This window comes from Salmo salar, chromosome ssa04 (genome assembly GCF_905237065.1).
Source record: "Salmo salar chromosome ssa04, Ssal_v3.1, whole genome shotgun sequence".
In the NCBI taxonomy this organism is placed as follows: Eukaryota; Metazoa; Chordata; class Actinopteri; order Salmoniformes; family Salmonidae; genus Salmo; species Salmo salar.
In genome coordinates this window covers 64,239,271-64,266,251 of record NC_059445.1, presented here as the reverse complement: position 1 = coordinate 64,266,251, position 26,981 = coordinate 64,239,271, and the positions used below count along the sequence as shown (strand labels likewise).

At 42.6% G+C, this 26,981-nt stretch overlaps 1 protein-coding gene across 4 annotated transcripts in view; it reads left to right on the top strand.

The window, feature by feature from the left end:
* LOC106603676 (protein turtle homolog B) overlaps window positions 1-26,981 on the top strand; it is a 189,031-nt gene that overhangs the window by 143,269 nt on the left and 18,781 nt on the right. For 2 of the 4 annotated variants that reach the window (XM_014197638.2, XM_014197637.2), the window contains exons 13-18: window positions 4,984-5,159; window positions 5,552-5,778; window positions 6,820-6,904; window positions 9,268-9,432; window positions 9,583-9,628; window positions 20,090-20,176. In XM_014197638.2, the coding sequence (XP_014053113.1) occupies window positions 4,984-5,159; window positions 5,552-5,778; window positions 6,820-6,904; window positions 9,268-9,432; window positions 9,583-9,628; window positions 20,090-20,176 (786 nt within the window). The remainder of the gene's footprint in view (window positions 1-4,983; window positions 5,160-5,551; window positions 5,779-6,819; window positions 6,905-9,267; window positions 9,433-9,582; window positions 9,629-20,089; window positions 20,177-26,981) is intronic. The other 2 variants (XM_014197640.2, XM_014197639.2) reach the window with 1 other exon arrangement.

The window sequence follows — 26,981 nt, the reverse complement described above, 5'->3', positions numbered from 1 at the left end:
ATTCATGTGCTATAAAAGCTGTGTCATGCCCACCCCCCCATGCCCTCCTTATGACCTAATGCCACGCCAACGGGCACGTCATTAGACATCTCATGTTTTCGTCGGAGGCTCCGTCGCGCCCTCCCTCGCCGACTTCTGAGGACACTTACCATGTCAAGTAGTTTTTATTAATAGAATGCTGTACAACTTAAGTGGTTAGTAACTTAAGTTCATTAATATGCCTGTGCTTCACATTAAACAAGGTTTTTACAATATCACATATCCATAGTACTGAGATGCATCACATTTAGTGGAACTATTTTGCAATCAAATCATCAAACTATTTGAATGTTTATTTTCTGCCTGAAAGGGAACTCGTGAGATGACTGATTCCTTTAGAAATGTGGTCTTTTACTTCCTATATTAGCAGCAGGCAAGGTGTGCCATCGGATCTGTTTACAACACACTGGAATTACTGCCACAAATCTTCATGACATCATCTGGCCCCGATCGTCATCAACAACACAGCTGTCAGTTCATTACACTGCAATACTAGATATTCAAGAGTTAGCTGATCACACACAAAACAATGCTGATCACTTAAGGGTTTCTATTTTGCCAAGCAAGAGTAAACAGAGCTTCTCCTCCACTGACTCCACGCTATCCAACCAACTGGCCCCCTTTACCCTCTCTCTCTCTTTCTGTCTCTCTCTCTCCCTCTCTCATCTCTCTCTCTCTCTCTCTCTCTCTCTCTCTCTCTCTCTCTCGGCTAGTGGCTAGACCTCCACCTACCTGCTCTCCCTAAAGCTGATGCAACTCTAACTAGTAGCAACCTTCCACTTCCAATATTCCTGCCAAATATCACTATTCTATAGCCTCTGCTGCTCTTAACTCTATAGAATGCTCTATAAAGAGCTGTATCATTGTTTTTTGTATGTTTGTTTGTTTGATTATGTTTCAGGTGTGAAGGACTCACAGAAACAGCAGCTCATATTCATTTGAAGCGTTGATCGGGAAAATGTTGGCCACAAATGTGCCACAAACCCAGTGTACACCAGCCTCATATAACATTGTGTATTCTAACTCTGTATCAGGTGAAGAGGCTGTTATAACAGGTTGTAACCCTATGTATTCTGTATGTAGACCCATAGGCCCAGACAACCAATTTTAACCCCATGTCAGGACATTAGGTGGTTATAGCAGGTGGTAAGCCCCATTTATAGCTCTATGCTCTGGATGCAGTCAGTCATTGACTCTAACGATCCTGTCGGATCTCTTTAGTTGGCCCACTTTAACACCTTAAGTCAGGTCACTATGGCGTTATAACAAGTCTCAAGCCCCATATAGCTATCTCCTCTCCAGAGTGTTAAAGCATGGTTGTGTGTGAGACTGCCAGGTTGCTGGGTGATGGTAACGCAACAGGTGGCTGACATTGGACTGCATCCCAAATGGCACCCAATTCCCCATATAGTACGCTACATCTGACCAGGGTGACCAGGGTGACCAGGGTGCGCATGCGTTGTGTCTTTTAGCATCAGATAGGGAGCTGATTTTGGAGGACAGTGCCAGTATGCAGGCAGCACGGTCAGAAAGCTACCTTCTGCCGGTCGGGAGATTAAGACCAACGCTTCTCACTCCAAGGTTCCTCTAGCAAACATGCTTGGCAGGCCTCCACCGTGATGCGTTTACACGCACGCACGCACGCACGCACACACACACACACACACACACACACACACACACACACACACACACACACACACACACACACACACACAGTCAACACACTGTTGTAGAAGACAGACACACGGATTCGCATCCACACACACACTGATAAGATTTAATGTGTATTGCCACAAACTTCAACGTGTACACACTTATGTGCTCACGCAGACACCCATACACACACTTGCATGCATGAACTCACGTACTGGCACATGTGTGTGATTGACCTGTTATCGACCTGATGGTTTAGTTCCACTCACCTACCTTAGATGACAGATGAACTCGCTGAGCTGAAGGTTAGCCTCAGTCAACAATAACAAACAAACTTGGTATGCTAAAGCATTATTACACATTAACGCACACACACACAGGTTCCACACAGAAGTTCCATCTCCTCCTGAGTATTTCTGAGTATCATTATCAGCACTCTAGCCATAGTGCTTGGAAGACGGCTTTAGATAAAGTGAAAAAACTAACTTTTTCCCCAGACACCACTCTCAAGTCCTTTTCAATTAAATGTTGTTGTTTTTTAAGTTGACTTGTGAACATTTATACAGGATGTAGCGGAATTGTCTTAAACTCAAATGTAGGAAATATTCATAGTACCCTGAATAGTACTGCCCCCCCAAAAATAAAAAATTCATTAGCCTCACTGGGAAGGACGTCTTTACTGGTCTCATTTGCCAATCAAAGATGGAACCGCCCCCAAACAGCCCCCCGCGACCACATTACAAACACACCGTCAGGCTAGCCACCATATCCTATTACAATGACTGCCACCATATGATTTACTCACTGACAGCCAATACATTATGGACACACTGACAGACAGTGCACCGTGATATACACACTGACAATGAAAATATTGTGTTATATAGCTACATTTCATACGGTAATATACTCACTGACAACAAGCATAATGTACACAACCATAACAGCCAACGAAGCACAATAAACCCACTGACGGTGAAGTAATATACACACCCTCACAGTGAATGCATCATAATATACACACCCTCACAGTGAATGCATCATAATATACACACCCTCACAGTGAATGCATCATAATATACACACCCTCATAGTGAATGCATCATAATATACACACCCTCACAGTGAATGCATCATAATATACACACCCTCACAGTGAATGCATCATAATATACACACCCTCACAGTGAATGCATCATAATATACACACCCTCATAGTGAATGCATCATAATATACACACCCTCACAGTGAATGCATCATAATATACACACCCTCACAGTGAATGCATCATAATATACACACCCTCACAGTGAATGCATCATAATATACACACCCTCATAGTGAATGCATCATAATATACACACCCTCACAGTGAATGCATCATAATATACACACCCTCACAGTGAATGCATCATAATATACACACCCTCATAGTGAATGCATCATAATATACACACCCTCACAGTGAATGCATCATAATATACACACCCTCATAGTGAATGCATCATAATATACACAGCCGCATAGTGAATGCATCATAATATACACACCCTCACAGTGAATGCATCATAATATACACACCCTCACAGTGAATGCATCATAATATACACAGCCTCATAGTGAATGCATCATAATATACACACCCTCATAGTGAATGCATCATAATGTACACACCCTCACAGTGAATGCATCATAATATACACACCCTCATAGTGAATGCATCATAATATACACACCCTCATAGTGAATGCATCATAATATACACACCCTCATAGTGAATGCATCATAATATACACACCCTCATAGTGAATGCATCATAATATACACACCCTCACAGTGAATGCATCATAATATACACAGCCTCATAGTGAATGCATCATAATATACACACCCTCACAGTGAATGCATCATAATGTACACACCCTCACAGTGAATGCATCATAATATACACACCCTCATAGTGAATGCATCATAATATACACACCCTCATAGTGAATGCATCATAATATGCACACCCTCATAGTGAATGCATCATAATATACACACCCTCATAGTGAATGCATCATAATATACACACCCTCATAGTGAATGCATCATAATATACACACCCTCACAGTGAATGCATCATAATATACACAGCCTCATAGTGAATGCATCATAATATACACACCCTCACAGTGAATGCATCATAATATACACACCCTCACAGTGAATGCATCATAATATACACACCCTCACAGTGAATGCATCATAATATACACACCCTCACAGTGAATGCATCATAATATACACACCCTCACTGTGAATGCATTATAATATACACACGACAGCTATCATGTCAATTAACATACGCACAATGGCCAAGACCTGAAAGTCACTAGATGCCCCCTAGGATGGCGTAATGATTTCCCGGGATTGGGAGAGGTGAGAACACCGTCTGCGCATGGCATTTGCTGTAAATCACAGAGAGGCGTTTTGACAGTCAGCACAAAGTAAGCACATTGTGATTTATCGCAGTCCCTAACCACCAGCCTCTATCATGTACACCATCATGCAGCTATACATGCATGTCTGTTAGGGAGAGTTATGCCTACATATTACATGACACAATTACATCGTATACGAGGATCATGACTCCCCCCTCAGGTTGATATACGTGTTGGTGTAAAGTGTTATCTTTCTGAACCCTGTTTATAGTGAGATAAACCCACGGTCCCACAGTGGTCTCATACGTTGCTATCTATTTAGGACTACACTATGTTACAATTCGAATGGAGACTGATGCCATGCATACTCACTGGAAAGTAGAAGAACTCATTCACCCATATGACTTTTTCAGGGAGATCTGTGAAAGTCAGAAAAGTGGTGTTGAATCTAAAGCATGGTCCATCTTTAGCTTCAATGGAAATTTGCACGGTTGAGCGCAGCATGGGCTTACCATCATCAACTGTATTACTGTGTGAAATTATTTGACTGAAATACTGTGAAATGACATTCTGTAAATGAAATGTTCTAACATAAATGATCTTACTGAAATGATACAGACACAATGACATCACTGACTGCAACTGCAATGGTGTGTCACTGAAATATCATTCCAGAAATCCTGTTACTGAACTGACCGGACAAAATATTTTTACAGAACTGACAGGATAGAAATGACCGTTACTGAAATGACAGCGTGCATTGACTAAAAGTCTAGGCCCTCTCCATATCCACTCCTATGTGTATTTCCCTCATCCCCCTCTCCCATGCCTGTTCTCCTATCGTCCCCCTCCACCTTGCAGGGTGAAGAGGGAGCAGCTGGGCCCACATGATTGGCTGTCTATAGCTGTGCCTTCTGGCCAGACATGGCTGGTAGTGCCCGGCCTGGAGCCCCAGACGGCCTACCAGTTCAGTGTCCTTGCGCATAACAAGCTGGGCACGGGCCCCTTCAGCGAAGTCGTCACTGTGAACACACTAGGTGGGTATTACGGTATTCACCTCTGACCTACAGTATATGACCTAAGAGAGTGAGGCAAGAGTGACCTTACCTGGCGGGAACACAACAGAACTGTGTGTTGTAAGTACAAGATGGCAGCTAGGGAAAAGTTGTGATGATAATTAATTGAATGATGTGTGGTTTTGTTGTTAATAGTGATGTAGACAGTGGTGTTGTGGCTGCAGCTGTAGTAGCAATGTGTTGTGGTTTAAAAGTTGCTCATCGACTTTCTAAAGAACTCGTACCAACAATTGCAGTTACACTGCTACTGCATTTGAAATACAGCTCTAACCTCTCTGTCTCTCTTTCTCTTTCCAACTCTCCATCTCTCCCCCTCTGTCTCTCTCTCTCTCTCCCTTTTTCTCTCCGTCCAGTTTTCCCTATAAGTACCCCTGAACCACTGGTGCTGCTTACCCCACCACGATGCCTCATAGCTAATCGGACGCAGCAGGGCGTCTTGCTCATGTGGATCCCGCCGGCCAACCACACGGCTCCAATCGAGCGCTACGTCATGGAGTTCCGCCTGGGGGAAAGGTGGGATGTCCTGGACGATGCCATCCCCGCTGGAGAGACAGAGCTGCTAGCCAGAGACCTCATTCAGGTAGCTTACTGTATAAACACTGTTTCATACAGAATGACGGGTGGCCAGTTATCCGCATGGCTGGTGTGGGCGCAGGCTTTAATTCCAGCCAAGCTCATTAACACACCTTCATCCAACACTATGGTTATGACTACACTACATGACCAAATGTATGTGGACACCTTATCTTCCTTGTCAGCCCAAGCCTATCTGATATCTGAAAGAAGTCATAAAACATTTTAGGATGCTTCTCAAATAGTACCAAATTCCCTATACCCCCACAAGGCTCTTATTAAAAGAAGTGCACTGTATTGGGTTTAGGATGCCATTTGGAATGCACCCTTAGTCTCACATAAGTACACCCTCTGGGGAGAGTGATGTGTTAAAGTATAGAAATGTATTTTTCCACCAACGTTGAAAAAAATCTATATTCCTTTGTTGTGTGTCGGATTGCGCTCCTGGCGTGAAATGTTTAGTGTGTTTTTTTGTCTCATTCAGCCATCAGTCACAGGACGCATCCCAAATGGCACCCTATTTATTTTATAGTGCACTACTTTTGACCACGGCGCAAGTAGGATACTAAATACCATATCAGCACTATAAATGGAATAGGGTGCCATTTGGGATACAGACACATTCTATGCAGGTACTTTATTCTAGCATGACTCCCAACACCCACTCACACTTCTCTATCACTCATTACACCTATACTGTAGCACATTCCTGCAGCTCGCTTTTTACTCAAGCTATTGAGGTAATTGGACCACGAGGGACTGTCTATTTGTTGCTCTGCCTTTTTACTTATTCGCTAACATACTGTTAGTGATGCGAAACATTTTCATGCCCACTTTGACAGGTAGATTTCCTTGTGGATTTCCTCCTAAAACGAACAAACTGGTTTCTTTTTTGTAAACAATAGTTTTTATTGACTCTAAGAAGAATGGGACAGACTACAACATGAATGACAGAGTTCAACATTAAACAGATGTTTCACTAACACACACAAATACAGTGTTTCCTCTGCCCCGTCTTACTCTCATCTCCCTGACGTGTGTGACTTAGGAGGCGTGGTATGAGTTCCGGGTCATAGCAGTCATGGAGGAACTGGTCAGCGAGCCCAGTAACACAGTAGGAGTGTCCAGTACAGGTGAGTGAACAACACATCTCCGCATAAACGTCTGTGGACACCCCTTCATCACACAAAACATGTCTAGGATTTGAGAGACAGAGGCATGGGGCAAGTGGCAGACTAAAATTGAGATATGGCAGACATTAACTGAAGACATGACAAAACAAAGCAAATGGGGATATAATTGTAGGGATTCATCCTGTTAAAAAAAATGTTATGTAATTTGGTGGAGTGGTAATTTAATGGCCCATTTAAATCCCACAAAACTGTATAAAATTATCATACAAAATATACACTACCGGTCAAAGGTTTTTGAACACCTACTCATTCAAGTGTTTTTCTTTATTTTTTACTTTTTTCTACATTGTAGAATAATAATGAAGACATCAAAACTATGAAATAACACATGTGGAATCATGTAGTAAACAAGAAAGTGTTAAACAAATCAAAATATATTTGAATTCTTCAAATAGCCACCCTTTGCCTTTTTACCTTTATTTAACTAGGCAAGTCAGTTAAGGACAAATTCTTATTTTCAGTGTTCAGGGGCAGAATGACAGATTTGTACCTTGTCAGCTCATGGATTTGAACTTGCAACCTTTCGGTTACTAGCCCAACGCTCTAACCACTAGGCTACCCTGCCGCCCTGTCTTGATGGCAGCTTTGCACACCCTTGGCATTCACCTGGAATGCTTTTCCAACAGTCTTGAAGGAGTTCCCACATATGCTGAGCACTTTTTGGCTGCTTTTCTTTCACTCTGCAGTCCGACTCATCCCAAACCATCTTATTTTGGTTGAGATTGGGTGATTGTGGAGGCCAGGTCATCTGATGCAGCACTCCATCACTCTCCTTCTTGGTCAAATAGCACTTACACAGCCTGGAGGTGTGTTGGGTCATCGTTCTGTTTGAAAAACAAACCAGATGGGATGTCGTATCGCTGCAGAATGCTGTTGTAGCCATGCTGGTTAAGTGTATACTGTGAAAGCATCGCCAGAGCTGCAAAAATTTCTGTGGTGGAATTATTGTAATCAAAAGGAGAGACTTTTAAGATTTCTTCAAAACAATCAAACTTTACTATTTAATTACTGCAGTAATGGAGCTGGTCGGTAATCACCCCTGGAGGTGATCACTGAGAACTCAATGAGCTGGTTTGAGCCACAGCATTTTATAGCAAAGTCCATCCTTCAGTCTACATGACAAACAGATGTATGGAATGGGTCAGAAGGTTAAGATTTGAATGAAAGATACTTATAATTCACAGCAGACAGTATCTGCTCTAAAAACATGAGAACTCATTGAGTAGAGACCAGTGTCTGGCCCCCCAACTCCATACTGAAGCCATCTCTCCCTGGTACCTTATAGAACAGAAACATTAACTCATGCTCTGGAATGCGGTATCATCCAAAGACATCGTAAATCTTCCAGAGGCCCATCCTCAGTAGAACACATACAAATGAGCATTATATTTGATGCAATTATAGCATTATAACATAATCTTGTAATTTCCACCATAATTCACAAGTTTACTTCCTAAACTTGAAAGTACTTTGCTGCCCCCTCCTGATGAAATACTTGTACTACATTTTTTTAAACAGTATTTGATCATAGTCTTGCTGAATGTTGATATTTCAAATTCTCCCCAAGATAAAATGAGGAGGGCGGGAACATATTCAGTATCCAGTCATCTAGACAGTCTGTGGTCATGAAAGTATAGTAGATGAGGAAATGAGTTTCCTAATCCATTTCCATTAAGTGTCTGTCGATTCAGGACAATAAATGATGAGTCGCTGAATCAGTTGAATTGGACGGCCAGTTGGTGTGGCAGGAGCCAGCTAGACACACGCACACACACACAACACACACACACACACACACACACACACACACACACAGACACACACACACGGACATGAACACACACACAGTTGGTGTGGTGACTGGTAGAGGCCTGCAGATGTCAGGCCCTCCCATACGTAGTAATCAGTTACATTCTCCTTAAAGTCCAAGCCTAGTACAAAGGCTATGTGGAGTTACTCAAGTCATTTACACAATGTAATACACTTTTCTTGCTCACAAGATTGCATGTTTAATGGCTAGACTGGAAAGATTTGCTTTCTTATATACCAATATGCTTAGTTACTATACCAATATAAAGCTAATATACTTATTATTGTGGGTGGATTTCGGTCACAGTATTGTTTTGGGTCAAAGACCTGTCCAAGCCTATAGCCTCCTGGCAGAAAAGTCATGTCATGTCTCGCTTTCCCACTCTCATTCTCTCTCCCTCTCTCTTCCTCCCTCTCTCCCCCTCCCCCTCTACCTTTCCCCCCTCTCATCCCTCTCTCTCTCTCTTTCACAACCCCCACCTCCTGTTCCCCAGACTTCTTCCCTCCCCCGGAAATGGTGGATGAGGGGGGGCTGGCGCGGCCGGTGGTGGCTGGCATCGTGGCTACCATCTGTTTCCTGGCAGCTGCTGTCCTCTTTAGCACACTGGCAGCCTGCTTCGTCAACAAGCAGCGCCGACGAAAGCTCAAGAGGAGGAGAGGTGAGACACATATAGAGACACAAGGATTTACAGACAGACACACATACACATGATTTGACAGCTGATATAGCAATATAGAGCTCTCTTGACATTTCTTTGAATAGACATCAAATTAAACATTGAATTAATCCCCCCCCACCTCTTTTTCAGATCCCCCTCTCTCGATAACACACTGCAGAAAAAGTGTGGAAACTCCGTAAGTAACCCTAAGCCAACAACGCTTTTCTCTTTTTCTTACTTCGTTGCAAATTATGCAAATCAAGGGCAGGGTGCACTGCATCACACCTCAAGGCTTCTAGCAGACACGCCTATCAAATAGAGAAAGCTTATTGGCAGGACCACCAATTACTGGCCAGCGATTGGCCAGATATTGACGGACGGGGGCGGTCACTGTGTAGCTAGCTATTACCCGTAGTTCATCTCAGCAAAGCTCATACTTACTCTTTAATGGTCATATTTGGAACCAACACATTCTTAATGCTAATCCCAGATACTTGTCGCGTACAGTAAATGCTCAATATGATATTGAAAAAATACAACTCATATTTTAGAAACATTCAAAATTAAAATCATGTTGTCGGTAATTCCCAACAAAATGCGGCCTAGAGAAAACACTTTCAGCTACCTGTTTTCATTCATGTAATTTTAATGGACTAGTAGAGCTGAGCTTGTACACAAGCTTGTCTTTGTCACGGCCCAGGAAGTTAAATTCATCATTGTTGACCTTGTTTTCCTAATAACAGTGGGACTGAACGATCAATACCTCTTCGTCAGAGAGAGGTTGTCATGGCCGTGTTCACAAACATTGGTGTCTAATCTAGCAACCAAGTCTTTGTGTGTGTTCCCTATATAGTGCATTACTTTTGACCAGAGCCATATGGGGTGCTGGTAAAAAAAAGTAGTGCACTATAAAGGGAACAGGGTGTAATTTGAGACGCAGTCCAAGTATTTTAGTATCAAAAGAAAACAACCCTACATAGAGACATCAATCAAAAATCCCTGACATTAAAGGCAGAACGTTTGATAATTATTTGAGGGCGGTGCTTCAGAGGTCTGACAGACTGTTGGATTGGAGAAATGGTTCTCCCTCAGATCTTTCCAAGGGCCTCATTTGGCTACTGTGGCCTCATTAAAATAGCATCTTAATTGCCACATAGATTCTCTCTTTCTCAAACTCATTCCTTCTGTGGGCTTTGAGGACTGAACAAGCATATATCGTTGAGCTGCATTCCATAGAAGTATAATATATTTTGATCCACTCACGTACAGAGCATGTTTTGTTGAACTCCTGGTGTCGTGGTACTAACATTGCAACAGGACGTACAACCAACATTTTAGGAGAAGAGAATGTGTTATGTCTATAAAGTTGTGGTGTTTTAAATGTCATGTAAGAGGTAAAAAATCAACAAAGTAACAGGTAAGTATCCGATTTGTCACTGTAGCCTGTTATTTTTCCAAAAGCTGCCACTTGATTGTGATTCCTGTCTTTAGCCCTCGTCTTGGGACTCCATTTGACCCTTTTAACACTAAAGTGCCGACCCGAACCGTACTGTGCTGGTTCGGATGTTTTCCTTCCACATTGTCCTATCCTGCAAACTTCCAGCAACTATGGTGGGTATGTAACCAGGCCAGCCTAGTGCAGCTCGGCTTATCATGGCCCGGCTCAGTAGTAGTGTGAAAAGGGCAATAGGTTATATAGTCCAAAGTAAGCTTTTTTTCTTCCGTGATAACTCAATCTTAACCTTACGTAGCAGGCGGGAAAAAACGCCTGAGCGATGTTCCCAGACCCATTTTTCACGGGAAACGGAAGATAGGTTGAAAATACTGTATCCCTTAAAAACGGATGTTAGCCCTTTTCTGGCAACAGTGCATAGGCTAATCCAACCTAGATGATGTGCAATTATAAATCAGACCACTAGGACACACACAAGCGCTAATATGCTATTGCTAACCCATATCCTCAGTTCATGGATGAAAGATGAAGTCAGGTGAAAGCTGTGATCAGAGACCAGCTTCAGATACTGAAAGGAGATAAATCCCTCTCTCTGTGTTAGTATTGGTGTAGATTGATCTTGGGTCGCTGATGTTGGGTCAGTTTTGCTTTTCCAAACCAATAGTTAAAATCAAATAAAATGTTATTGGTCACATACACATTGTTAAGCAGATGTTATTGCGAGTGTAGTGAAATGCTTGTGCTTACAGTTAAGGTTAGAAATTGGGGAGGGAAGCTGATCCTAGATCTGTAACTAGGGAAACTTCACCCCGTAACGTAAGTATTCAGCCTGGACTATGTTCTGTTCGGTCCCCTATGCCTATCTCCTCTACGCTCACTATGTGTATGACTATAGGTTAGCAGAGGATCTGGCTGAAAGGCTGCGGTTGAAAATTGGCTCACTGGCAAAGTACGTCTGGTACATTGCGAGTTTCCAGAATCCCCTGACTTGTTCTTATTTTCTCATTATTCCTCTTTCGTACCCTTACAACAAAGTTGTTCTTTGATCCTTGTCGAGAATACTTTTTTGGCGCTGGCAAGAACTGAAGTTTAACATGGTAAAAAACATGCATGCTGTGAATTATGTTTCCTAGCTGTCTTTTTCCATTTGGACCCTGGGGCCTCCCTCATGCTTCTTCACACCATCCTGGCCCCTGGCTTTACTATCCATGCTTCTGTGCAGTGGTGTGTCCTGAACATTTTGAATGGTGCGGCCAATGTGGGGCACCGACACAGTTTAGGTGGGCCATAACATTTTGAAACTTAATCAATGCTAGATGGATTTTTTCTATATAATTATGATTCTTCCACACATTAAATGCTTCAGCTTACACTACCGGTCAAAAGTTTTAGAACACCTACTCATTTAAGGGTTTTTCTTTATTTTTACTATTTTCTACATTGTAGAATAATACTGAATACATCAAAACATTGAAATAACACATATGGAATCATGTAGTAACCAAAAAAGTGTTAAACAAATCAAAATATATTTTATATTTGAAATTATTCAAATAGTCACCCTTTGCACACGCTTGGCATTCTCTCAACCAGCTTCACCTGGAATGCTTTTCCAACAGTCTTGAAGGAGTTCCCACATATGCTGAGCACTTGTTGGCTGCTTTTCCTTCACTCTGCGGTCCGACTCATGCCAAACCATCTCAATTTGGTTGAGGTCGGGGGATTGTGGAGGCCAGGTCATCTGATGCAGCACTCCATCACTCTCCTTCTTGGTCAAATAGCCCTTACACAGCCTGGAGGTATGTTGGGTCATTGTCCTGTTGAAAAACAAATGATAGTCCACTAAGCCCAAACCAGATGGGTGGTGTATCGCTGCAGAATGCTGTGGTAGCCATGCTGGTTAAGTGTGCCTTGAATTCGACATAAATCACAGACAGTGTCACCAGAAAATCACCCGCTTCTCACAAAGACACTGCAGACCAAAGGACAAATTTCCACCGGTCTAATGTCCATTGCTCGTGTTTCTTGGCCCAAGCAAGTCTCTTCTTCTTATTGGTGTCCTTTAGTAGTGGTTTCTTTGCAGCAATTTGACCATGAAGGCCTGATTCACACAGTCTCCTCTGAACAGATGATGTTGAGATGTGTCGGTTACTTGAACTCTGTGAAGCATTTATTTGGGCAGCAATTTCTGAGGCTGGTAACTCTAATGAACTTATCCCCTGCAGCAGAGGTAACTCTGGGTCTTCCTGTCCTGTGGTGGTTTTGCAACTGCACTTGAAGAAACTTTCAAAGTTCTTCAAATGTTTCATATTGACTGACCTTCATGTCTCAAAGTAATGATGGACTGTCATTTCTCTTTGCTTATTTGAGCTGTTCTTGCCATAATATGGCCTTGGTCTTTAACCAAATAGGGCTATCATTTGTATACCCCCCTCACCTTGTCACAACACAACTGATTGGCTCAAACTCATTAAGAATGAAAATACATTCCACAAATTAACTTTTAACAAGGCACACCTGTTAATTGAAAGGCATTCCAATTGACTGCCTCATGAAGCTGGTTGAGAGAATGCCAAGAGTGTGCAAAGCTGTCATCAAGGGAAAGGGTGGCTATTTGAAGAATCTCAAATATAAAATATATTTTGATTTGTTTAACACTTTTTTGGTTACTACATGATTCCATATTTGTTATTTCATAGTTTTGATATCTTCACTATTACTCTACAATGTAGAAAATAGTACAAATAAAGAAAAACCCTTGAATGAGCAGGTGTTCTAAAACTTTTGACGGGTAGTGTAGGTATGGTAAATCATAAATCAATTCTAAAAGTCTTGTTACAGTGTTTGCATTCAAGGTCAGGATTTTATGTAAGGGTATTAGCATACAGCCGTAAATTCACTTGAAAGTGCCATCCAGAGTGCAAATTATACCGCAGGGCTAAAATAAAATTGGGGGTGGGGGGGCGTGGAACCCTGGGCCACAGGCACTAGCTTTACTCTGCTCAGCAGTTCACCATGGTACACTAAAACACTTTATCAATGTTACCATGGAAAGTTGACACATTTTCCAAACTCTGAAATCACACTTGAAAAGAACAACTGACCAAACTGCTGACTGAGCCTAATGAGATAAATTATCCTGTTCTTCAATTCATTAATTTAATGAACCACTCTTTTGTGTGTCTTCTCCCCCCAGTTCTAATAACTGCTACCTTTGATGACTTTTGGATATGGCTTAATGGTTTACACACCATGTCAAGCAGAAATCTCTTGCATTGTACATATGATCCTATTATTTGTGTAATATGCAGTACTCATCAACGTTGCATACTTTCCATCCACTTGTCATTGAAGAAAAAGTGAAGGAGTTTGCCTTGGCTATGGTTATGCACTTGAACATTATCTTCCAAATCTCTCTAATCACTGTACATATTATAAGGCTTGAACATAGTCACAGAAGAAAGAGAACAGAAATTCAAAACAAAGTTTAATGTATTGTTGTCAATGGGGTATTTGTGGACAATCCATTTTTCTTGGAGGGCAAGCTGTCATTATTGGCTTCTGTAAATGTTGGCACAAGCCAATTGCACTCCAGTTCACTAAGTCACTTTAGAGCAATAGAACAATGAAAGATATATATATTCACAGTGCATTCGGAAAGTATTCAGACCCCTTTAATGACAAAGCAAAAACACGTTTTCAGAAAGTTTTGCAAATGTATAAACCCCCCCCAGAAATATCACATTTACATAAGTATTTTCACCCTTTACTCAGTACTTTGTTGAAGCACCTTTGGCAGTGATTACAGCCTCAAGTCTTCTAAGGGTATCACGCTACAAGCTAGGCACAACTCGATTTGGGGAGTTTCTCCCATTCTTCTCTGCAGATTCTCTAAGCTCTGTCAGGTTGCATGGGGAGTGTCGCTGCACAGCTATTTTCAGGTCTTTCCAGCAATGTTCGATTAGGTTCAAGTCCGGGCTCTGGCTGAAGGACCTTCAGAGACTTGTCCCGAAGCCACTCCTGCGTTGCCTTATTGTGAGTTTAGGGTCGTTGTCCTGTTGGAAGGTGAACCGGGGCGGCAGCGTAGCCTAGTGGTTAGAGCATTTGACTAGTAACCGAAAGGTTGCAAGATCGAATCCCCAAACTGACAAGGTACAAATCTGTCGTTCTGCCCCTGAACAAGGCAGTTAACCCACTGTTCCTAGGCCGTCATTGAAAATAAGAATTTGTTCTTAACTGACTTGCCTAGTTAAATAAATAAAAAAACTTTGCCCCAGTCTGCGGCCCTGAGCGCTCTGGAGCAGGTTTTCATCAAGGATCTCTCTGTTCTTCGCTCCATTCATCTTTACCTTGATCCTGACTAGTCTCTCAGTCCCTGCCACTGAAAAAAATCTCCACAGCATGATGCTGCCACCAACATGCTTCACTGTAGGGATGGTTACAGCTTTCTTCCAGATGTGACGCTTGGCATTCAGGCCAAAGAGTTCAATCTTGGTTTCATCAGACCAGAGAATCTTGTTTCTCATGGTCTGAGAGTCCTTAAAGGTGTGCCTTTTACTGAGGGGTGGCTTCTGTCTGGCCACTCTACCATAAAGGCCTGATTGGTGGAGTGCTGCAGAGATGGTTGTCATTCTGGAAGGTTCTCCCATCTCCACAGAGGCACTCTGGAGCTCTGTCAGAGTGACCATCGGGTTCTTGTTCACCTCCCTGACCAATGTCCTTTTCCCCCGATTGCTCAGTTTGGCAGACAATTCCTTCAACCTCATGGCTTGGTTTTTGCTCTGACATGCACTGTCAACTGTGGGACCTTATATAAACAGGTGTGTGCCTTTACGAATCATGTCCACTCAATTTAATTTACCACAGGTGGCCTCCAATCAAGTTGTAGAAATATCTCAAGGATGATCAATGGAAAGAGGATGCACCTGAGCTCAATTTCGAGTCTCATAGCAAAGGGTCTGAATACTTATGTAAATAAGGTATTTCTGTTTTTCTTTATAAATTAGCAAAAATGTCTAAAAACCTGTTTTCGGTTTGTCATTATGGGGTATTCTGTGTAGATTGATGAGGATTTAAAAAATATTTAATCAATTTTAGAATAAGGCTGTAACATAACAAAATGTTTAAAAAGTCAAGGGGTCTGTAACGGCTGTCTTCTTCGTCAGACGAAACAGAGAAGTCATCGTCCGAGAAAGTGGACCAATACGCAGCGGAGTTAGTGTTCATCTTTGTATTTTTAATTACGTAAGAACACTATACAAAACAAACAAGAAAACCGACAGCCAAACAGTCCTGTCAGGTGCAAAACACTAAACAGAAATAATCCCCCACAAAACCCAAAGAAAACACATGCTCCTTATGTGTGACTCCCAATCAACAACAACGAACTTCAGCTGTGCCTGATTGGGAGCCACACACGGCCCAAAACAAAGAAATACAAAAACATAGAAAAAACATAGAACGCCCACCCAATGTAACACCCTGGCCTAACCAAAATGAAGAACAAAAAAAACCCTCTCTATGGCCAGGGCGTTACAGTACCCCCCCCCCCCCAAGGTGCGGACTCCGGCCGCAAAACCTGACACTGAAGGGGAGGGTCCGGATGGGCCTTCTTACGGCGGCGGCTCAGGTGCGGGACGTGGCCTCTGCCCCACCCTTGGCGTCGACCTCTTAGGTGGCGCACCTGGCTGCGCCGAAGGTCTGGTGGGCGACCTTGACTTCGCCCGGCTGGCGGGCGACCCTTGTTGCGCCCAGCTGGCGGACGACCCTGGCTGCGCCCGGCTGGCGGGTGGCGATGGCTGCGCCCGGCTGGCGGGTGTCCCTTGCTGCACCCGGCTGGCGGGCGGCGATGGCTGCGCCCGGCTGGCGGGTGGCGATGGCAGATCCGGACAGGCGGGCCACTCTGGCAGATCCGGACAGGCGGGCCATTCTGGCAGATCCGGACAGGCGCGCCACTCTGGCAGATCCGGACCGGCGGGCCACTCTGGCAGATCCGGACCGGCGGGCCACTCTGGCAGATCCGAACAGGCGGGCCACTCTGGCAGTTCCGAACAGGCGGGACACTCTGGCAGCTCCGAACAGGCGGGACACTCTGGCAGCTCCGAACAGGCGGGCCACTCTGGCAGCTCCGAACAGGCGGGCCACTCTGGCAGCTCCGAACAGGCGGGCCACTCTGGAGGCCTAGTCCTGGGAGGTGGCACCGGACAGACCAGGATGGGGAGACCCACTGGTGGCCTGGTCCTAGGAGGAGGCACAGGACTGACCAGGATGGGGGGACCCACTGGAGGCCTGGTCCGTGGAGCAGGCACAGGACAGACCAGGATGGGGAGACCCACTGGTGGCCTGGTCCTAGGAGGAGGCACAGGACTGACCAGGATGGGGAGACCCACTGGAGGCCTGGTCCGAGGAGGAGGCACAGGCTTAACCAGGATGGGGAGACCCCCTGGAGACCTGGTCCGTGGAGCAGGCACAGGACAGACCAGGATGGGGAGACCCACTGGTGGCCTGGTCCGAGGAGGAGGCACAGGCTTAACCAGGATGGGGAGACCCACTGGAGGCCTGGTCCGTGGAGCAGGCACAGGACAGACCAGGATAGGGAGACCCACTGGAGGCCTAGTCCTGGGCCCAAAACAAAGAAATACAAAAACATAGAAAAAACATAGAACGCCCACCCAATGTAACACCCTGGCCTAACCAAAATAAAGAACAAAAAAAAAACTCTCTATGGCCAGGGCGTTACAGGGTCTGAATATTTCCCGAATGCACTGTATATATAAGGTTGAAGTCGGAAGTTTACATACACTTAGGTTGGAGTCATTAAAACTTGTTTTTCAACCACTTCACAAATTTCTTGTTAACAAACTATAGTCTTGGCAAGTCGGTTAGGGCATCTACTTTGTGCAAGACACAAGTAATTTTTCCAACAATTGTTTACAGACAGATTATTTCACTTATAATTCACCTTATCACAATTCCAGTGGGTCAGAAGTTTACATACACTAAGTTGACTGTGCCTTTAAACAGCTTGGAAAATTACAGAAAATGATGTCATGGCTTTAGAAGCTTCTGATAGGCTAATTGACATAATTGGAGACAATTGAAGGTGTACCTGTGGATGTATTTCAAGGCCTACTTTCAAACTCAGTGCCTCTTTGCTTGGCATCATGGGGAAATCAAAAGAAATCAGCCAAGACCTCAGAAAAACAATTGTAGACCTCCACAAGTCTGGTTCATCATTGGGAGCAATTTCCAAACGCCTGAAGGTACCACGTTCATCTGTACAAACAATAGTACACAAGTATAAACACCATGGGACCACGCAGCTGTCATACCGCTCAGAAAGGAGACGTGTTCTGTCTCCTAGAGATGAACGTACTTTGGTGCGGAAAGTGCAAATCAATCCCAGAACAACAGCAAAGGACCTTGTGAAGATTCTGGAGGAAACAGGTACAAAAGTATCTATATCCACAGTAAAACGAGTCCTATATCGACATAACCTGAAAGGCCGCTCAGCAAGGAAGAAGCCACTGCTCCAAAACCGCCATAAAAAAGCCAGACTACGGTTTGCAACTGCACATGGGGACAAACATCGTACTTTGTGGAGAAATGTCCTCTGTTCTGATGAAACAAAAATAGAACTGTTTAGCCATAATGACCATTGTTATGTTTGGAGGGAAAAGGGGGAGGCTTGCAAGCCAAGGAACACCATCCCAACCGTGAAGCACAGGGGTGGCAGCATCATGTTGTGGGGGTGCTTTGCTGCAGGAGGGACTGGTGCACTTCACAAAATAGATGCAATCATGAGGGAGGAAAATTATGTGGATATATTGAAGCAACATCTCAAGACATCAGTCAGGAAGTTAAAGCTTGGTCGCAAATGGGTCTTCCAAATGGACAATGACCCCAAGTATACTTCCAAAGTTGTGGCAAAATGGCTTAAGGACAACAAAGTCAAGGTATTGGAGTGGCCATCACAAAGCCCTGACCTCAATCCCACAGAAAATGTGTGGGCAGAACTGAAAAAGTGTGTGCGAGCAAGGAGGCCTACAAACCTGACTCAGTTACACCAGCTATGCCAGGTGGAATGGGCCAAAATTCACCCAACTTATTGTGGGAAGTTTGTGGAAGGCTACCAGAAGCGTTTGACCCATGTTAAACAATTTGAAGGCAATACTAATTGAGTGTATGTAAACTTCTGACCCACTGGGATTGTGATGAAAGAAATAAAAGCTGAAATAAATAATTCTCTCTACTATTATTCTGGCATTTCACATTCTTAAAATAAAGTGGTGATCCTAACTGCCCTAAAACAGAATTTTTTCTAGGATTAAATGTCAAGAATTGTGAAAAACTGAGTTTAAATATATTTGGCTAAGGTGTATGTAAACTTCCGACTTCAACTGTGTGTGTGTGTGTGTGTATATATATATATATACACACTTCCTTTACTTATTCTCCATCCCACCAATATAAACTATTAACTGCTAATAGGTTTAGGGTTGAAAGTAAAGGAGGTTTGGAAATGTCTCCCAAAAGACATAGGAACAAGGGTGTGTGTGGTGCTGCTACCAAAGCCAGACGGAGGGATACCCCCGTTCCCTCTGAAATGCATTACTTCCACAGTACTCAGTATGTAGTCCTAGCATGTGTGGGTGTCCAATGGTATGCTGAATGACTCATTGTGCCTAATAAATGGCGAGCTTGTCAGACGTGCATCGTACAAATATCTTCTTGTGTCTTTCGCTCCTTCCCTGTATTCTTTATTCCTCTCTGTTTCTAGCTCTTGCTTCTATCTTCTCTCCTCCCTTTTCTCTTTGTCTTGCCTCCCTTTTGCTTTCTGCTTGTTTCTCCGACTCAGCTTATCCCCATCTTTCTCCTTCCTCTTCCTTTTTTTTCCATCTCATTTTTTGCTTACCCCGTTTCTCTGACTGTATCTCTTTCTCCCCCCTCTCTGTCTCTAACTTTTTATCCCTACCCAGCCTTTTATTTTAGATTCTCACACCCTCTGTCACTCACTCCATTTCTCTGACCATCTCTTTCTCTCTCTCTCCCTCCCTCCTCTCTGTCTCTCCTCTATCATCCCTCACTCTCTTTCTCTGTTTGGACATGTGGAAGCTCTGGAGACTCATTGACAGCATTCCTCCTCCTCCCTCTTCTCCCTTTTTTCTTCTTCCTCTCCCGTCTCTGTTGTATTTCCCAACGCAGGACTCCTCTTAGCCCATTGCCCGGCATAGAGCCCTACTGTGAGGGGCCAGACGCCAGCAGCTACCGGCCCCCGCCCTCCAGCCCTCAGTGAGTGTGGCTACCTGCACATTTTTCAGCCCGCCCCTCAGTCAGTGTGCTGCTGGCTGGCTTGGCCGCATGCTTCATGTGCTGGGCACAGTCGCACGGTCACATGCCGGTTCAAGCAGTTGGGGCCCTAAGCTTCCTCCCGGTCCACTCACAGGAGATGCAGAATTATTGAATAGATACAGCTGTAAAAAGATACGCACTAAGCAACCTACCTGGAGTCATGCTTGTTTTATGGGCCCCGGAGATGTCATAGTCTTAGATGTCCAGCAGAGGGTGACGTGCGTACAGCATTGTTGGGTAGAAAGTGCCCTTTGAGAAAGCTGTTGAGCTGAATTTAAATACATCTGAATCAAGACGAAAGCCCTAGATCCCGATATCTCAGAAATGTTCCCAAAATGGGCCAACCAGCAATTTAGACCAGTACTATTAATGGTCTCCCCGAGGTGCGTGCAAACGTAGTGTGATAGCACTGCGAACTGAGAAGGATTTTCAGCGGTCAGACTGCTCCAAACTCAAATTGACATATAAGCCACCGTAAGTGGTGAAACTACAGTGAATTACACTGAGTGTACAAAACATTAAGAACACCTGCTCTTTAAAAAAATATATTTATGTGCCTTTGAATGCTGCTGTGTTTTTCACCCACAACTGTGGGAAGCATTGGAGTCAACATGGGCCAGCATCCGTGTGGAACACTTTCGATACCTTGTAAAGTTCATGCCCCGACGAATTGAGGCTTTTCTGAGGGCAAAAGAGGGTGCAACTCAATATTAGGAAGGTGTTCTTAATGATTTGTACACTCACTGAATATGAATAACACAAGTGCCTGATTCAACATTACACAGGAGGCCATTGTATTCAGTTTTCCCGAAATGGTACCAATTGCCCCCCGATGCTGATCACAATGCTGGACATGTAAGATGAAACCACTCCAGTGTTCAGAATGGACAAAATGTTTACTCTCCTTTGAATCGACAGGCGACTCTGTGCCATTGAGGATTTCCACTGGGCGTACATACCCAGTATTCTCTCTTCCCATCTCGTGGGTTTCATTGGTCGGGCTGCTGCTGCTGCTTCTCCTCACGTCCCACCCCCTAATTTCCCTCCTGTGCCATACACTGAGAATATAACAGGAACATTAGAGGAACATATCGCCACTTGTCATGAAGCTCCCGGGCATAGCATCCCATGCTCTGGCCTGACCTGTTTAAAACCTTGCACAGGTAGACCAATGACGTTTTAAGTTTGGGATGGCTATACAAAGGGAACAGGTCTGCTGTACAACAACTGGAAATCAATGAGTTTGGTTAATTGATTACATCAGGGAGACCATTGGAAAATGGAGTCTCTTTAGTTCTACTTCAAATGAGATTGATATTCAACAGAAACTGACAGTTATTCAGTAATTATGACAATTTGCTTTTACTGCCCCATTATCTGTTACTTTAATTTCTAGTCAAACCTGTTGTCCCTGCATTAATGTGTACAATGTGTGGGGAGTTTTGGCAAATGTAACTTTCTTTCCCTATCAAAAGTGCAAATTACTCCCACAGAGTTATTTGAAGTCTGGGCTCTGACTCCAAAAACACCCCTAGTAGTCTTTAGTTTTGGGGAAGGTTAGGTTACCACATAATTCAAATAACTCTGTGGCAGTGACATATGTCAAGACCCACCCACATACTTTACATATACAGTACCAGTCAAAATTTTGGACACACCTACTCAGTCAAGGGTTTTTCTTTATTTTGACTATTTTCTACGTTGTAGAATAATAGCGAAGACATAAACTATGTAGTATCATGTAACCAAAAAAGTGTTAAAGAAATCAAAATTGTATATTTGAGATTCTTCAAATAGCCACCCTTTGTCTTGATGACAGCTTTGCACACTCTTGGCATTCTCTCAACCAGCTTCATGAGGTAGTCACCTGGAATGCATTTCAATTAACAGGTGTGCCTTGGCATTCTCTCAACCAGCTTCACCTGGAATGCTTTTCTATCAGTCTTAAAGGAGTTGAGCACTTTTTGGCTGCTTTTCCATCACTGCGGTCCAACTCATCCCAAACCATCTCAATTGGGTTGAGGTCGGGTGATTGTGGAGGCCAGGTCATCTGATGCAGCTCTCCATCACTCTCCTTCTTGGTCAAATAGCCCTTGCACAGCCTGAAGGTGTGTTGGGTCATTGTCCTGTTGAAAAACAAATGACAGTCCCACTAAGCGCAAACCAGATGGGTGGTGTATCCCTGCAGAATGCTGTGGTAGCCATGCTGTTTAAGTGTGCCTTGAATTCTAAATAAATCACAGACAGTGTCACCAGCAAAGCACCATCACACTTCATGCTTCACGGTGGGAACCACACATGCAGAGATCATCCGTTCACCTACTCTGTGTCTCACAAAGACATGCCGGTTGGAACCAAAAATCTCAAATTTGGACTCGTCAGACTAAGGTACAGATTTCCACCGGTCTAATGTCCATTGTTCATGTTTCTTGGCCCAAGCAAGTCTCTTCTTCTTATTGGTGGCCTTTAGTAGTAGTTTATTTGCAGATTCACGCATTCTCCTCTGAACAGTTGATGTTGAGATGTGTCTGTTACTTGAACTCTGTGAAGCATTTATTTGGGCTGCAATTTCTGAGGCTGGTAACTCTAATGAACGTATCCTCTGCAGCAGAGGTAACTCTGCGTCTTCCTTTCCTGTGGTGGTCCTCATGAGAACCAGTTTCATCGTAGCGCTTGATGGTTTTTGAAGAATCTTTCAAAGTTGTTGAAATGTTCCATATTGACTGACCTTCATGTCTTAAAATAATGATGTACTGTCATTTCTCTTTGCTCTTATCTGTATACCACCACTACATTGTCACAACACAACTGATTGACTCAAACGCATTAAGAAGGAAAGAAATTCCATAACATTGTCCGATTTCAAAAAGGCTTTACAGCAAAAGCAAAACATTAGATTATGTTAGGAGAGTACATAGACAAAAATAATCACACAGCCATTTTCCAAGCAAGGACATGTGTCAATAAAACCCAAAACACAGCTAAATGAAGCACTAACCTTTGACGATCTTCATCAGATGACACTCCTAGGACATTATGTTACACATAATGTTTTGTTTGATAAAGTTCATATTTATATAAAAAAAAAAACATTTTACATTGACGCGTGATGTTCAGAAAATGTATTCCCACCAAAACTGCCAGTGAATGTGCACATCAATTTACAAAAATACTCATCATAAACGTTGACAAAATATATAACAATTATATAAAGAATTATAGATAGACTACTCCTGGATGCAACCGCTTTGTCAGATTTTAAAATAGCTTTACAGAGAAAGCACATTTTTCAATATTCTGAGTACATAGCTCAGCCATCACAGAGAGCTATACAGATACCCGCCAAGTTCGGGGCAACCTAAACTCAGAATTAGTATTAGAAATATTCTCTTACCTTTGCTGATCTTCATCAGAATGCACTCCCAGGACTGCTACTTCCACAAGAAATGTTGTTTTTGTTAGAAATAATCCATATTTATGTACAAATACCTCCGTTTTGTTCGTGTGTACAGCATAACGCGCGAGAACGGAACCAGAGACAAAAAGTCAAAATGTTCCATTACCGTACTTAGAAGCATGTCAAACGCTGTTTAAAATCAATCTTTGTGGTATTTTTAACATAAAAGTGTGATAATATTCCAACCGGACAATAGCATATTCATTCAAGAAGAAAAAGAAGGAACGGCGCGCTCGCATGACCGCGCATATCCCTTTGTTGCCAGGCAGACCACTCAGTAACTGAGCTCCTATACTCTGCCCAGTGACAGAAGAATGCTCAAACCACTTTCTGAAGGCTGTTGACAGCCAATGGAAGCCTTAGGAAGTGCAACGTCACCCCACAGACACTGTAGTTTCAATAGAGAATCAAAAGAAGAACTACAATTCTCAGACTTTCCACTTCCTGCTTGAATTTTTCTCAGGTTTTTGCCTGCCATATGAGTTCTGTTGTACTGACAGACACCATTCAAACAGTTTTAGAAACTTCAGAGTGTTTTCTATCCAAATCTACTAATAATATGCATATTCTAGTTTCTGGGCCAGAGTAGTAACCTGTTTAAATTGGGTACGTTTTTCATCCGGCCGTGAAAATACTGCCCCCTAGCCCAGACAGGTTAACTGACTTGCCTAGTTAAATAAAGGTAAAATTAAAAAAAAATAATAAACACCTGTTAATTGAAATGCATTCTGGGTGACTGCCTCATGAATCTGGGCAAGACAAGGGTGGCTACTTTGAAGAATCTCAAATATATTTTGATTTGTATAACACTTTTTAGGTTACTACATTATTCCATATGTGTTATTTAATAGTTTTGATGTCTTCACTATTATTCTACAATGTAGAAAATAGTAAAAATATAGAAAAACCCTTGAATGAGTAGGTGTGTCCTAACTTTTGACTGGGACTGTACATGCATGGGCAGCACTTTCGACTGGGAATGAAAGTTACAGATTGTGGTTTAAACATGGCAAATATGTTGCTATAAAAATGTCAACATCATTCAGTTCTTAATTTAACTGTGTGTTGAAAGTACCGGTAACAATTTACTTGAAGTGTGCAGGTGTAATCCATTATGCTTAGAATGCATCATAAGACTTGTCATAAGAATGTATGGCCCCCTTATTATCTTATAATTACTCTCATAATCATCCTTACTAAATAAGCCATTTTGAGTCACTTTTAAGAAAATGTCCTACATTTCCTACATAGATAAGCGTATTATAAGAAATAAAGGTTCATACATGATTATAACAAGCATGCAGGCTTTCATCAAAGGCTTTCCAAAGTAAAATGAATTTTTACAGAATTAATTTTAGACTTTTGGAAATGTTAATGTGGCTGTCTGCAGGACGTACTCACACAATACATAGTTGTTCTATGTCAGTTTCAACATAAATATTTAAATCTCATCTAATTTCACTGTGGTTTCCAACGAGTTCGTCCTATCTTTAGACAAGTAAGTCTTTTCACTGTTCCTTTGTTGTCAATAACAATAACACCTTTTTTTTGCTAGAATTGACACCATACTGTAAAAATCTCCCTCATGTTGGTATGTCACAAAAAGTCTTAGCTGAATATACCTTGTGTCCTTCCAGATTGTTTGCAGCCGAGCGGCCCCTGAATCTCTTTGTGATGAACCTGCCCCCTGCACACCCGAGCTTGCCTTAACCCTGCCCAAACTAGAAACCCTTTCTTATTTTCTTTGTGAATTGATTTCATGTGATACGTAGTTAATTCAACACAATGTTATTTTCTCCTGGCAGTTACTCTTTTCTATGCTTTGCTGTTTTCCTCTCAGCTATTCTGTTGGATTCCTTGAAAAGTAAAGAGTATTTAGTGTTAAGTTTAGTAGAGTGAGAATGTGTAATTGGTAAGCATACAGTGTTGGTGCCAAATGGTGCTCCTGTTACTGTATAAAAGCACATGACACAGTATATACAGTACATACAGTAACATACTAGAAGTATAATGTTGTATTTGTGACCACCTGTAATTTTACAGCGTTGTAATCAAACCAGTGAATCTATATGACTATCTATATCACTTTTATATACGTGTATTGTCCTCATCTGCTAAAATTCATGCTATAACCAGTGTTAATACATCTTTGTCTCATAATATGAGCGGTGACAATCTTAACATGAAAAATGGCACATTCAGCAAATGTCAAATACTGTATTCAAAAGTGATTTTTATAGAAACAAACAAGCCAGCATATTACATTTTATAGCTGTAACAACAGTTCTATCTAGACTGAAGTATGTGTATAGCATTGCTTGTAATAGCTATTTCTATGTATTCAACTTGTTGATATAGTTTTAGATATTATGAACCACATGAGTAGTAGATATTGAATAGTTTGCTGGAAGCATCTTGAATGTGGGTTGTGCTCTGCGTCCAGTGGAGTCAGATGTGTTTGTCTGTGTCACGCACTCTACTTGAAGACCCTGCACCATGACAGACAGTGCCTTCTGCAGAGAGAGAGAGAGAACGTACGTGCCTCATACGTAGCAGAGGAAGAGAACGTCATTGCTTTTCAATGCGGGTCCTCGACTGTCAGTTGCCTTAGAAACTCAGCCCCTCCATTGCCACCGCAGCCATCACAAGCACAGCTAGGCCTTAGTGATTCAGCAAAAAAGAGAGACTGAAAAGCCTCAGCCTTACATTGTATTTTGGTACTCTGAATAAAGTATTATCAAAACGTCCAGATTTTTCTCTTTTCTTTTCTGGAAAATGCTTGTTGTTCCTCATTTCTTGGTATAACATAAATACTCTCTTGACTAAATGGGCTTTCAAATTTCTTCCTAATGAATAAAACCCATATAACTAATAACAAACACGTAGTCCAATTTCTACAATAATGACCTTAGAATGTACTGTATTCTAAGTGGATATTCTTAAATTCAAATCACAATTTGAAATACAAATAACATGCATGTCAACACCACATATAAATATAGTGAGAACGAGGCTCGAGAGTATGTGGTCCAGGGAAGTTTGAGTAATGACAAGACTTATCGAGAAAAAAGGAGGGTAAAAAGGGACAGATGCCCACTCTGCTAAAGATGGTCACCTGAGTCATCAAGATGGCCGTGTCTGGGCAATGGGAATGTGTGGGTGGGGTGGGGGGACATGTTAGAGCCAACCAGAGGCAATGACTATCAGAGGTTTATGAAAATCTAAGTAAATGGAAATGACAGGTGATACAACACACACATTAAGCATTGTTATTCCACTGAGAGACAC